The sequence below is a fragment of the Danio rerio genome, chromosome 16, assembly GCF_052040795.2.
Source record: "Danio rerio strain M-AB ecotype USA chromosome 16, GRCz13ab, whole genome shotgun sequence".
NCBI classification, from domain to species: Eukaryota; Metazoa; Chordata; class Actinopteri; order Cypriniformes; family Danionidae; genus Danio; species Danio rerio.
Genome location: NC_141036.1, coordinates 31,138,978 through 31,154,286, shown reverse-complemented (window position 1 = coordinate 31,154,286; position 15,309 = coordinate 31,138,978). Strand labels below are relative to the sequence as shown.

Sequence of the window (15,309 nt, the reverse complement as noted above, 5' to 3'; positions counted from 1 at the left end):
GATTCTGAAGGCTTTAATAAATAATCTGATGGGTAATTTGAGCTGAAACTTTCCAGACACATTCTGGAGACACTAAAGGCTTATCTTAAATCTTGTAAAGGGGGTAAAATAGCTGCCCTTTAACATATTTTACACGTGTATAACATACACACACACACACACACACACACACACACACACACACAGACACACACAAAACTGGATTTCTGGGTCAAAGTAGAATTTTATTTACAGAATGACAAACATGTTTTCTACAAGTCGAATAAGAAAAAATGCAGTCATTCTGTGTGTGCTTTTAACGCCTTTTGTATTATTCATAATTGAATGGCATTTAATAAATCCCGACATTTGACCTCAGCAAGACATTCTCTCAAATTCAAAGTCAAAAACACAAAATAAGCGTTACATGGAAAGATTTGTACACATTTTGCTGATTCTTGGATAATCGGGAATAAATAGAAGATTTACATTTTTTATAGGTTTACTTCATATGAAATGTGATATCACATACTCGTGTTATGTGTACCAAAAATATTGTACAAATATTTAAAATTCCCAGGAAACACTCAGTTTTATATTCTCTTTAAGAACAGGGGGAAAAATATTTTGTGTCATTTGAAAAAAAAATCTAAATTAAGGTCAAATATTTAAATATATGCAATAAAACCAGGCCACATGGCAAATAAGTTACTGTTAATGTCTTCCGATTATGCAAATCTTGAACATGAATGTTTAATGAAAATGTAATGTAATGATAAAACAAAATAAGGGTGTGAGTGTTTAGGGTGATGGGTGTCAGTTTGTGTGCTGAATGATGTTTGTGTGTTGATTTTAGAGCATAGCTTTGGTCTCTCCTTCAGCTGTGGCTCTCTGCTTATCTTTCTTTTTGATTTGATACAAACAAATGCCCAAGAACAAACCTGAAACATCACAAAAAAATCCATCTCAATTAGCTTCTTTTTACTATAAATATTTCAAAAAAGGGAAAAAAATCAAAAATTTTTCTTACCAATGACGCCGAATACTCCTGCCAGGATGCCGATGGTGCTGCCCATGCTTAGTTTCCAGCTGTGAGAAGCTGGCTCGATGTAACAGTAGCCCAATTTAGTGCAGTTACAAATACGCACTAAGAGAGAAAAGGAAATCAATCCCAGCTTAGATATCATGTAGGATCATACAGTAAGGTAATGTTCCATATGAAAAAACATGATTAAAAAAATCCTTTACCATCAAACTTTTGTGTGATGCCAAGCCCAGCGTTGTCTAAGACGTTGATAGGAACAGTGACGTTCTGTTCACTTGAGGGTTTCTTCTTCAGGATCAGTTTCGCTGAGGTTCCTGCAGGTGCACAAACAGGTTTAATAACCCACAGCTGTACATTTCACCACCTTGGAATTAAAAGGTTCTATCTGCATTCTGAATGATTTGAGATGTTGAGCTTTAAAGTTTTTACATTCCATATAGCAAACAGTATGTGTGTAACATTAGTTTTTTTTTAAAATAAAAAGTCTTAAAATGTAAAAAAAACGTATAAAAACACAACCCATAATGTAAATAAGTTGTCATTTAATGAGAATATGTCAATAACTCTATTTTGACAAAAATGTCAGATACTGTAGAACCTTGTCATTCTAAGGTGACGATTTTCAGAACTTGCAAGTATGTTTTCTGCAAGCCCTGCTGATTGAAAACTTTTTGACTAGTGTTATGAAAGGTGAACGAGGCATGAAAAGCATGCAATTTTTATAAGTGTCAAGATGGCAGCGTTGTGTTAAGGCAGCAGTTTTGGAGGTGTTTTTTTGTACACATACAATTGAACAGATTGACCACGCTTTTTAGACATTTTTTTAAGGAAGATGATATAACGTGATGTTTGTGAATGTACACTACTAGAGTGAATTTTGTTTTACTATGTGTATAAAAGCTCCTTTTATTTAATTGAAAATACAATTAAAACTGCAAAATTGTGAAATAATATTGCATTAAAGTTTAAATTTCAATGTTTTCTGTCATACAGAGCTGAATTCTCAGCATCATTATTCTAGTCATCAGTCAGCCTCACACAATCCTTCAGAACAATTATTTTTTGTTCCCCTTCGGGGGGAACTTCAGCACTATAAGTGGATTTGATTGTAAAATCCACGCATTGGGAGGTTCGGTTCAGAAGCTACTCGTCTGAAAGAGTATTGAACGGGCCAATTAAGAATGAATTGGCAGCGCAAGCCTGCGCAGGTGAGCGGCATAAGCAATCAACTGAGTATATAAGCTCACCTGGCGCCAGCAGACGCTATCCTTTTCGCTTCAGAGACTTTCTGATCGAGTCGATGAGGGTTCCTCCTGCTGTGACCAGCGATTCTGAGCGAACGAGAGCATTCTCCCGGTCCAGAGTGTGTACACGCAGTGGCAGACGGTCGAGCTGGGTTTCTCCCTTGCCTGGCGTTCTTTGGGTCCGGTCCTCCAGAGCGGTGCGTATAAAGTTGCAAACTTCACAGAAAGAGCAACACAGTCGTGCAGCACGTCCTTATCAGGACGGCGCTCCGACTGTGCGTTTCTGGATGCGGTGGTTTCCTGTCCTCGGATGATGGGCGCGGGCACTGTGTTACATGTCTGGGGGTCCAGCATGTTAATGCGCTGCTCGCGGGCAGTTCATGTCGTCATTGCGATGCCATGACTGTTGCGCAAGATCGCGGTTAGCCTTTGCAAAAGGGCGAACCACCCCAGTTGTCCCCTGCTCTGCAGCGGGCACTCGGGCAGATCTGAGGGTTTCAGCGAGAGATAATCCGTCGCCCACGGGCCCGCGGACCTCCCGCTCCTCTAAGCGCTCCATCCAAGCTTCGGGCGGGGGAAGCGATCCGTCTAACAGATGGTAGCCCTTACGCCCGATGACACCGGAGACCAGATGTCCACCGCGGCATCGGAGGGTGGGCTTTCATTGTCCGATGATCCAGACCCGCTCGCCCCCTTCGGGCTGGTGAGCGCTGTCACTACGGACCCTGAAACGGACATGTTAGCCGTGCTTTCCCGGGCTGCTTCGGCCGTGGGTTGGAGATGGTTTATCCCCCAGCTCCGCGGCCGGACCGACTAGAGGGGCGTTCCCTTCTTCCCGGAGGTGCACAGTAGGCTCACGCGGTCTTGTAAAGCACTTTTTTCTGCTCGTGCTGCGTGTTCCTCCACCCTAACCACTCTTGACGGTGAAACAGCCAGGGGGTATGTGGCGTTTCCTCAGGTTGAGTGCGCGATGGCGGTAAATCCGCGCGGCGCCTCTTCTTGGCGGGTTCGCCTCGTCTCCCATCCAAAGCCTGTAAGTTATCTTCCTCCCTCGGAGCTAGAGCTTACATAGCTGCGGGCCAGGCTGCTTCCGCCTTGCATGCGATAGCCACCTACCAGCGCTACCAAGCGCAGGCGCTGGCCGAGCTGCACGAGGGTGGGTCCAACCCAGGCTTACGAGCTTCGCACCGCCGCCGACTTAGCTCTTCGGACTACTGAGTCCGCTGCGTGTGCGTTGGGGAGGACGATGTCCACATTAGTGGTCCAGGAGCGCCACCCCTGGCTGATATGCGCAAAGTCGACAAAGTCCGCTTTCTTGACTTCCCCATATCCCCAGCCAGGTTCGGCGACACTGTCTGTGAATTCACCCAGGAATTCAAGGCGGTGAGAGAGCAGTTGGTGGGTGATGTCTTATCGGCGGTCCGTAGCCCGCTCCGCCCGCCGTGCCATTCATACCTGCTCCTCGCCGAAGGCGCCCGCCTACGAGAGCTGCTCCGCCCCCGCACACGCCTCAGGCGAAGCGAGCGCGTCGGGCACCTCGGAAGCAGGCAGCCCCCCTGCCCAGAACGCCGCTAAGTCCGGCAACGGACCGCGAAGCGCCCCTGGGACAGGCCATCTGGAGAAGAGGGAACTTGCTCTTTCCCCGCTGGAGGGCGGGGCCCCATTTCCAACGGCACTTTTTACTGCCATGAAAACATTATGAAAGGGCACTTTTCACTTCCCCAGATGTGACAGCCCGAAATCTGCCAGTCTGGGACGCTATGCTTTCTAGCTTGCAGATTCGGTGCGTTTCGCCAGTGGCTCACGAGCGCTGGGAGGACGGTCTCCTTTCTCCCACCCCTCGAGCCTCCCCTCCGGAGCTCGGGTTTGGAGTGAGAGCAAATATCTCACCTCCAGCTTTTCCGTGGGACCCGCGAGCTTCCCGGATCAGCACACCCACTCCGCGCTGCCCCACTGCTGGTACGTCAGCGATTGTAGCGATGAGTCCATTAGCGAGAGCTCTGCCTGCCTGGTTAGCGCGGGCCAGCTCTTCGCGGTGGCTCATACGCACAATCAAACTCGGCTATGCGATTCAGTTCGCGAAACGGCCCCCCAAGTCACGGGTGTGTATTCACCAGGGTCAGCCCCCTGTCCGCCCCTGTCTTGCGAGAGGAGATTGCTGTCCTCCTGGCGAAGGATGCAATCGAGCCGCTCCCTCCAGCCGAGATGGAGAGCGGGTTTTACAGCCCACGCTTCATCGTGCCCAAAAAGAGCGGTGGGTCACGGCCAATCCTAGATCTGCGCGTTTTGAACCGCTGCCTGCACAAGCTGCCGTTCAGAATGCTCACGCAGAAGCGCATCCTCCGGTGCGTTCGTCCTCTGGGTTGGTCTGCAGCATTAGACCTGATGGACGCGTATTTCCATGTCTCCACTCTTCCTCGCCACCGACAGTTTCTGCGGTTTGCGTTTGAAGGTCGAGCTTGGCAATACAAAGCCCTCCCCTTCGGGCTCTCTCTGTCTCCGCGGGTCCTCACCAAGCCCGCGGAGGGTGCCTCAGCGCCCCTTCGGCTCGCGGGCATCTGCATACTCAATTTCTTTACGACTGGCTGAATTGCCCTCTCTTTTGATTATGCACAGAGTTGATTATGCACAGAGACAAAGTGCTCTGGCACTTCCACCTGTGGGGGTTTCAGGTCAACCGAGAAAAGAGCAAACTCGCCCCCGTGCAGAGGATCTCTTCTCTCGGGCTGGAGCTGGACTCGGTCACCATGGCAGCGCGCCTCTCCGGAGAGCGCGCTCAGCTGATGCTGTACTGTCTGAGAGAGCTCGACAGTAAAATAGTGGTCCCACTGAAACTATTTCAGAGGCTCCTGGGGCATATGGCATCCGCAGCCGCTTCATGCCGCTCGGATTATTCTATATGAGACCACTTCAGCACTGGCTTCACGATCGAGTCCCCAGACGCGCATGGCACGCGCGCGCACACCGAGTCTCTGTTACTGCGCTGTGTCGCCGCGCCCTCAGCCCTTGGAGCGACCCCTCGTTCCTACAGGCCTGGGTGTCTCTAGAACAGGCGTCCAGTCTTGTTGTCGTTTCAGCAGACGCTTCCAACACGGGCTGGGGGGCTGTGCGTTGCGGGCATGCGGCTGCGGACCTGTGGGAAGGTAACCAGTTGCATTGGCATATCGCCTGGAGCTGTTGGCAGTGTTCCTCGCTCTCCACCGTTTTTTTTCCGGTGTTGGAGCGGCAACACGTGCTGGTCAGGACGGACAGTACGGCGGCGATGGCGTATATCAGCCGTGTAGGGGGTATGCGCTCTCGCCGCATGTCTCAGCTCGCCCGCCGTCTGCTCCTCTGGAGTCATCCGCGGCTGAAATCGCTGCACGCCATTTATATTCAGGCAAGCTCAACCGTGCAGCCGATGCGCTCACACGGCAGCCTTGCGTCCTGGAGAATGGAGACTCCACCCCGAGTCTGTTCAGCTGATATGGGCGCGATTCGGGGAAGCCCAGATCGATCTTTTGCTTCCCCCGAGATCGCTCATTGCCAGTTGTTCTTTCCCTGACCGAGTGCTCTCGGCACGGATGCACTGGCTTACAGCTGGCCTCGGGGCACGCGCAATACGCGTTTCCCCCAGTGAGCCTGCTCGCGCAGTTACTGTGCATGGTCAGGGAGGACGAGGAACAGGTTGCTGGTTGCGCCCCTCTGGCTCAACCGGACCTGGATGTCAGAGCTCTCCCTCGCGATAGCCCTCCCCTGGCAGTCCCTTCGAGAGAGCACCTACTCTCTCAGGGACAGGGCACCACCTGGCACCCTCGCTGATCTTTGGAGATTTTTAGACGCGAGGAAGACTTAGGTAACCTCCGATTGCGGTGGCTAATACCGTCACTCGGGCTAGAGCCCCCTCCCCGAGCGCGCCTATGCCCTGACGTGAAGTCTATTCACTGAATGGTGTGTCTCTCGCTGAGAAGACCCCCGTAATTTGCCAGATCAGCGTTGTGCTTTCTTTACGCCGAGAGAAGTTGGAGAGCAGGCTGTCGCCCTCCACACTCAAGGTTACGTGGCTGCCATCTCCGCTCTCATAACGCGGTGGCTGGCAGCACCGTGGGAACGCATAACCTCATCATCCGGTTCCTCAGGGGCGTTAAGCGAATTAATCCACCCCGCCCCCTCTCATGCCCTCTTAGGATCTCGCCCTCGCTACACAAGCCGCGTCAGATCCCTTCGATCCTCGACTCAGTATATTTCTGTCCCTGAAGACAGCTCTGCTGGTCGCGTTGATATCGATTAGAGGGTCGGGGACCCGGAGGCATTTTTCGGTCAGTGACTCGTGCCTGTAATTGGGCTGGCTTCTCTCACGTCCTGAGACCCCGCCCGCGATATGTGCCCAAGGTTCCTACCACTCCGTTTTAATACGAGGTAGTGAGCCTGCAAGCGCTGCCCTCGGAGGAGGCAGACCCAGCCCTTATTTATTGTCCAGTTCGCGTTTTGCGTATTATCCGGACCGCACTCAGAGTTTAGATCATCTGAGCAGCTCTTCGTCTGTTATAGCGGTCGGCAGCAGGGAAGTGCCGTACCGAAATAAGTTCCCACTAGATTGTGGATGCCTTTCTTTCACTATCAGAGCCGAGATGAGCCGCGTCCCCCGAGAGCGCGTGCGCACTCCACTCGGAGCTTCGCATCCTCTCGAGCGCGCGCACGCGGCGCCCCTCTAACAGACATCTGTAGAGCTGCGGGCTGGGTGACACCCAACACATTTGCAAGGTTTTACAATCTGCGAGTGGAGCCGGTTTCCTCAAGGGTATTAGGTAACCCTTGGTGATTGAGGGAACAATTCGGTAGGGTGTTGAAACACGCTTGCTGCGCCATTTTCCCTAACACGGAGATACGTGCGCCTTTTTATCTGTCAGTAAAGTTCCCCGTCAGGTGAGCCCTGCAGATTCCTCCGTGGCCCCCAGCACTGACTCAGCAGAGGAGTCACTTGCTGGCCCACTACGTTGTAGGTCTGCCCGCTGGTCAGCCCGCGTTTTGGGTAAAGGTGCCTGCTATGTGTGGTCCCCACTAGGCGATCCCATATGCTTATTCAGCCACGGTTAAGTCCCCCCCCCCTGGGCGGACCCGTGTCTTCCCTCCCCGCTAACCACTCTTTTGCTATGCGTACTCCCCCTTTTTAGGGCTAGTCCATATGTAAATTCTGCCATCTATCCCCCCTTGGGTAACGGATGGCCTCCGCAGCGTCCTCCCTATCGGGATTGCACGCTTCCCAACGTACTGTCGTATTTTCCTAGAATTATCTAGATGCTCACGACTTCCCAAAAAATATATATAAATCCGTAAAACTTCTGTTGAAGTAGGATAAATTAGGGCCAGGGACACGTTGGAGGACCGCGCCCCCCATGATGTGGGTGCGTCACGCTTGCTTGACTATCTCCTCATCGGGGGTGTTGGTAAGGTGCAGTCATTATGGCGCTTTCAATGGGCTCCCAATGCGTGGATTTTACAATCAAATCCACTTATAGTGCTGAAGTTCCCCCCGAAGGGGAACGTTCGAGGTTACTAAAGTAACCCTTCGTTCCCCGAGGAGGGGAACGGAAGCACTATACTCCGTCGCCATAATGACTGTCCCTTAGCTGTTGAAAGTCTCTTCAGCTTAAAAAGGATAGCGTCTGCTGGCGCCAGGTGAGCTTATATACTCAGTTGATTGCTTATGCCGCTCACCTGCGCAGGCTTGCGCTGCCAATTCATTCTTAATTGGCCCGTTCAATACTCTTTCAGACGAGTAGCTTCTGAACCGAACCTCCCAATGCGTGGATTTTACAATCAAATCCACTTATAGTGCTGAAGTTCCCCTCCTCGGGGAACGAAGGGTTACTTTAGTAACCTCGAACGTTCTCAGACATTAGTAATGATAAACGCTGAACTTTTTTTTCAGATTACTTTTTTTAGGTTTCTTTGATGAAAAGAAAGTTAAAAATAAAATCATAAAAATATTATTTAGTTATGTATTTATTAAAAATGTATTTACATTCACTCTTGGAAAACTTATTGTGTCCTTGATAAATAAAATGAAATAACGTTTTACATTTGGGATACACTGGTAAATTTCGATTGGTACAGTATGATTTTCCACAAAAAAACATGGAGCAGACAAACAGTTGTTAACACTGATAATAATAAATGTTTATTGAGGAGCAGATGATGATATTAGAATGTTTCTGAAGGATCATTTGATACTGAAAATTGAAATAATGATGCTAAAAAGTCAGCTTTAAGCTTAGAAATTGTAGCTATTTATTTATTTATTATTTTTTTATTTTAAACTACATACAAAATAATAATATTTCACAATTTTACAGTTTATACAGTATTTTTCATTAAACAATAAAAGGCTGTGTGAGCAGATTAATTATAAGAAAATTAAATCATACTGATCCAAAAAAATGTTAAAAAAAACTGATGAAAAAACATCTGATGTTTGTAAATACTGTTGATTCCAAAACATTATATATAATCAAAGTCAATGGCTTCCAATTAACAACATTCTTTAAACTATCTTCTTTTGTGGTCAACAGAAAAAAGAAAATGTGTAAAAGATTGGATCCATCACAACACGAACTATTGCTTTACTGTGATAAAATCTCATGCTTCTTTAAAAGACATTTAGACCCATTTACATTCTGTAATACTAGTTGTGTCACATCACATAATGTAAGAGAGCTGCTTAGAAAATCCTTGATATCTCAGGACTCAATTAAAATATATAAAAATTCCCTGACATTCATGTCTGACTTTTTAAAGTTCCATGATATTCTAGAAATTCCTGCATTGTTAATTTTTTTTAATTACTTTGGTCTCTTTTGCTTTTCATTAAACATTTGTATTTTGTAGAGCTGAGTGATATAGTAACTTCTTCTCTGTGTGTGATACACTTTGCATGCTAATGAAGCATTTTTGCAGAAGTATAAGTTTCCTGCCGCTGGCTGGAAAGATAGAGCAACATCGATATCTGAAAATAACTTTAACTTCTAACTTTGCTTCCTTGTTGAAGAAAAGATGTGCTGAAACTAGGGGTGTCACGATTTCGATTTTTAATCGAAATCGATCGAAATTTATGCTCAATTTCAATTATCGAATCAAAAAATAGAATCGTCGATGCTGCCACGCCCCCATGTCACGTCAGCTTGGCTTGCCAAGTGGGAAAAAACAGGCTTGTTGAAGTGTTTGTTAAACTGCAGATACAGGAGACCCGTCGACAGAGCTTAAATCCTCTCCTCTTTCAATGAAGTCGCCGGTGTGTAAGCATTTTGGATTTCCAGTGAGTTATGTTGACAACGTTCGTGTTGTCGACAAAAAAAAACACAGTTTTGCAAGCTCTGCTATGTACGTATTAGGGTTCATCCGATAGACAACACCGGCATCACGATCCTCCACCCGCCCCCGTTGCAAATCCGCTCGCGAAAAGTACACACTCAGGCCCTGTTTACACTCTCTTTGTTTTTAAATGGCATTTTAGAACGACAACGATTTGACATCCACAGTGGCGTGTAGCATTTCTAAGCAGCCCTCCTTCCTCTCTACCTCTGACACGTACACACACACACAGACACAGACGCACACAAACAGCCATGGGCTCGAGACAGCGGGTTCAGGCAGTCAGAGGATCAGTAGACTGCTTCAGTCTTTCACTCACTTGTACTTAGTCATTTTAGCGAACACCTCAGATACTGTTGGCTGGTTGGTTGTGCGTCTTTTTTTACCGACGCCATTATAACGACACAGATCACTGTCTATTCACAAGTCCCGCAGAAAAAGTGATTGACAGGTGGTAATTATGTGTGTATCTTGCCTTTATTCATTTACTGTATGATTTGATTATGGGTAAAACAAAGACCACGCAGGTCAGGTAGTTTAAACGGTAGACTACAAATAATTAATTGGTCATTAATTAACTAATTATTCATAATCGAAAATCGAATCGAATCGTGAATTTAGAATCGAAAATGTAATGGAATCGAGGATTTGGAGGATCGTGACACCCTTAGCTGAAACTGAACTTTGCAGTTGAGAAGTTTTATGCTTTTAACTTGAGCAAAGAATTTGTAGAAAAGAGGAAGTATGTGTGGGTGCGGGTGCCAGAGGACTGCAGAATGATTGACAAGTTAAGAATTCCAAACCTTTTAATGTAATTGTGTATAAATACTGGAGTCTGGGAAATGTCGAATGGTTGCGAACCTTCCGAATATAATTCTTGGGTAACACTTTACAATAAGGTTCATTAGTTAATGCATTTACTAACATGAACTAATCATGAACAACACATGTACAGCATTTATTAATCATAATTGAACATTTACTAATGCATTATTAACATCCAAGTCCATGCTTGTTAACATTAGTTAATGCACCATGAGTTAACATGAACTCACAATAAACAACTGTATTTTCATTAACTAACGTTAACTAGCATGAACAAATACAGACGTAAATGTATTGTTCATTGTTATTTCATGTTAGTAAATGCATTAATTAACATTAACTAATGAACCGTATTGTAAAATGTGATCAATTCTTGTATTGTATTGGTGTTCTCTAACCCAGAGCTCTGTTATTGAACTATTTACTTGTATCTAATAAATAACTAATATTTTTGACATTGAAGAAAAATTTTTATTGGACACGCATGGAATGGCTAGATATTCCAACAACATCCTTTTTCGAATCAACCTAGGAATTTGGGGAATGTCTTGATTTTTAAGCTTTGTTTCAAGCTGTTCACGTAGTGGCAATAAAAAGTTGAGTATTCATAAACACAGCATTCAAGCATCAATCATCACCTGCTGTATGACCAGATTTCAAGCTTTATAGATGAAAGTAAATTAAATAATATAAATAAAAACCATTTAAAGTCATCATGAAACGAAAGTTAAGATGTGCATTTTTTTCTCTATCGTAAAGTACATCTACTTGAAATGGTCTGAAATTAGAAAAAAAGTAGTGCGGTGCCTGATTTTCTCCTTTGGTAACTGATTGGATAAATGGAAGCTGTGTGTCGCTAACAAAATGAAAAATGATTGACGAATGGATAAAGGCAAAGCAGAAACGACACACGCTCTCATAGTCACGCCCTAAAGGTATTCTATGTGACCAGATGTAAAGAAAAGTCGTTTGGAGGGTTATATATGATTGAAGATTTTAAGAGCAATTAAATTTTTACAAAATAATGAAATGCACAGGATCCTTTATAACATGCACTATGTACAGATAAAGAAGAGTACACTTTGATTGCATTGGAACTTTAATTATACTGTACATCTTAAAATACCCGTTTTAAAACTTTTACATAGACTGTTTATTACACCTGAGGTTACATAAAATGAGTCCTGGTCTGTCTGAGCTGTGTTTCAAATCGGACATTGGATCTTTCAGTCTTCGTATGTGGAGTTGTCCTCTTGTACAGCAGTTGTGGGACTTGATTAGGCTTCAGCTCAACTTTTCATCTTTACTCATCTCATCTCATTTTTAAATGGATGGGTCTTACTGGGTCTCAATGATGATGTACCTTATAATTTTCGAAACAGAGACCTTCTACTGTACATATTTTGGTTTACCTTGCTCAAAATGTATCCTTGTAAAGTAGATTAATGAAAAAAACCCCAGATAAAAAAATAGCTGCTTGAACATCTCCACAGCTATGATGAACAAACCCTTTCTATTTGATCTGAACTCTTTTCTTTGATTATCTAGAAACCTCTATGTTTCTCAGACTGAAAGCTTGCCTGTTAGACTCAGCCTGGACAAAAGAAATGTTATCTGCCTTTTTGTAAAATAATTTAGCATTTTATGCTCTTATTTTTTTAAATAATTTATTTTATTTTATTTGTTTGTTTGTTTATTTATTTAATTACAATTTAATTTTATTTATTATGTTTGTATACATTATATAAATGACATGAATAATAGATATTATCTTATTATTCAATGTAAATTTGTGACATGTTTTTGCACTAAAAACTTTTAATAAAAAAGTATTTGGAAATAAATAAATAAATGAAAATAGCGCTTTTAATAAGTCATAGACTGAACCAAAGATCTGCTCACCATCCACAGGTTTGATCTCAAAGTTTTGTGATTTTCGGCTGATGGCGAACGTGAAGGGCTCTCCGTAGGGGTCTGCGTCCTTATCCATAGCAGTGAGGGTCAAGGGGGTCATGTCCTGAAGGCAGATGAAGCCCTGTGTCTTCTGGAGTTTAGGGTAGTTGTCGTTTACATCCTGCAGATGAATGTCCACCTTCATCTCAGCCTCCATCTTGCTTCCCTCTGAAAAGAAAAGACATTGGTTTTTAAACTGACCAGATGACATTCGCCTGCATCAGAGCTCTGCTGGTTTCTGACCGGTCTCATAAGCGGTGATTGTGAGAGTGAAATGATCCACTGTCTCTCTGTCCAACGCTGCTTTAGTCTTCAGCTCTCCAGTGTCAACATTCAGCTCCAACCACTTGTGTTCATCTCCTTCCATCTTAAACCTAGCAAACAGAACATTTCAGGTCAGTGATTAATAAATAGCAGTACTAAACTGAGGAACCAGGCTAGAGGTATTGCTGGAGATAAAGTTGTCAGAATGCTATAAAAATATGAGATGTAAAAAGCCTTTTAAAGCTACTCAATAAAGTTATAGATTCTGAAGTGTTTTTTTTTTTGTTAAAGTGATGAATGGGTTATTTCATCACGAATTGAAAATTCTGTCAACATAAACTCACCTTTTATTCGTTTCACTTTCTTTATTTCTGTTTCAGGTTATATTTGAGAAAGTGTTTTTCCTACTAAGGATGCCAATGAATAATATCCATTCATAATATCTTCCTTTGTGTTTAACAGAAAAAAAGAAACTCTTCAGGTACAATACAGTTGAGGGTGAGTAAAATAATTTTTTGGCTGACGTAACACTTAAAATTTTCAAAGTTGTCATATTGTTCATGTGGAAAAAAAGATCAGGGGCCTCTTGTATCAAAGCTGCGTACCAACAAAAACGTTGCGCAAGCCAGGATTCACACTCATGTTTGGATTTATTATTGATGAAATTACGGTGAGAATGTGCGTTGGTCCATGCCAACTTTATGTCTGGTGTACGTGTATTTCTTGTGTGTGTTTGTTTTGTTTCCATTGGCGACTCATAGAGGCAATTAGGTTAAATTGCACACTACAAAGTATGACAGCAACACATGTGAAAAACATTGCTATTCATTTATAATTGATAAAAAGGGTAATTAAAATTTTTTTTTTTTTTTACCAATTATGTGATTTAGAACATATAAAAGCATTTGCATATGTATACAACCTTTAGTCTATGGCAATGGGAGTGTTGGCCTTATTTGAGGACATTGTCAATGATCGAATCCAAAGGGAAACTGGCTTATTAGCCGTTTCAGATTTCCAAGAGCTATACTCTTTTGGAGCTCTGTGCTGGTTTGGGTCCAAATTTGGAAAGAGAGATAGTGAGGAGGCTCCAAGGTGGCAGGGTGCGCAATGGGTGGCTTCTTGGAGAGTGATGTATTTAAAGAAATTATTTCAGCTAAGTTTGTTTATTTAATTTTATTGAGCGTAATTATTTAACTGCATATCAGGAGGTCACGGTTATCCATTTAAGACGTGGCTGTTAACCCCCCTCAACAACCCACTAACTGACCAAAAGTGCAGAAAAAATGATGCCCATTCTCACACTCGGTCAGTTGTAGAGCGGGTGATTGGGCAGCCAATATGCTGGTGGCACTGCCTTGATAAGAGCGGAGGGGTGCTGCTATACCGCCCTAACAAAGTGTTCCTCTAATACACAGGTGTCAAACTCAGCTCCAAAAGGGCCGCAGCTCTGCACAGTTTAGTTCCAACCCTAATTAAACACACCTGATCAAACTAATAGAGTCCTTCAGGCTTGTTTGAAACCTAAAGGTTAGTGTGTTGGAGCAGGGTTGGAACTAAACTGTGCAGGCCTTCGGCCCTCCAGGAATTGAGTTTGACACCTCTGCTCTAATACATCTGTGTCTCTCACAGACATGGATACTGACGGATATTGAGGTAACTCTCTCCTCAAAGAGTGTTAGTTCAGCATCACCCTTTCCCTTACCTGTTTGGTCCACACTTTGACAGTGCCCCGATGTTCCCCTCCTAATCTGCACCTTTACACCGGACCTTTTTTTTTTAAACAATTCGCTCACAGTTCGATGTTTAGACTCCACTGCATTAACCGCGTCAGCTAAACTCTCCCACCCTATTTTTTTTTCTTTTGTTATTAATTCCGGAGGACAAACTTGCAAATAACACGTTTTTTCTCTGTTCTACCTCTGACAGGATCACCTCCAATTCACATTCTGTGAAGTTTCTTTTCTTGCTTGCTTTTGTCTTTGCTTTTTCGTATGGTTTTGCCAAAGTGGAATCATTAGCATATTTATACAGGGGAGGAGGCAGGGAGGGGTTTTTGCGCTCGTGCATGTTGCGCAGTGTTTCATTCATGGGAATTTACAGCTTTGTCCGTACACAATGTTTTAGTATAAATTCAATGCAAGTCTTTGTACATGAGGCCCCAGATGTTCCTGTTGTTTGGATAAATTCAAAATCCAATTAATGGAGAACATGATCATGTTGTTTTAGAGCATGAGTGATCTATTTAAAGTTATTATTTTGACATAAAGGCTTAGTTTACCCCAATATAATCTCACAAAATCAGTCATAAGGGTCAATTTTAGGGTATTGAGATTTATAAACCTGCAGCTGAATAAATAATCACCTTGTTGATGTATGGTTTGTTAGTATAGACTAATGTTGGCTGTGATAGAAATTAACACAAAGGGTTACAAATAAAAAGGGTTCAATAAAAATCTAAATGTTTAGAAAATTACCTTTAAAATTGTCCAGATGAAGTTATCAGCAATTAACATAGTATATTACTAGTATACTATAGTTTTTATATAGTTACAGTAGGAACATGACCTTTATCATTTTGGCATAAAATAAAAATCTATAATTTTGACTATCGTATCAACATGTTCTTGTGCAAAACAAGATTGTTTT

The 15,309-nt window shown here is 43.8% G+C and overlaps 1 protein-coding gene across 1 annotated transcript in view; it reads right to left on the bottom strand.

Moving 5' to 3' along the window:
- Positions 1-203: 203 nt before the first annotated feature.
- The window catches only part of cdh17 (cadherin 17, LI cadherin (liver-intestine)), a 33,505-nt gene continuing 18,399 nt past the window's right edge, over positions 204-15,309 (bottom strand). Inside the window, 5 exon segments of the mRNA NM_001423696.1 lie at positions 204-920; positions 1,010-1,126; positions 1,228-1,338; positions 12,346-12,564; positions 12,640-12,770. Coding sequence (NP_001410625.1) covers positions 832-920; positions 1,010-1,126; positions 1,228-1,338; positions 12,346-12,564; positions 12,640-12,770 — 667 coding nt within the window. The 3' untranslated portion in view covers positions 204-831.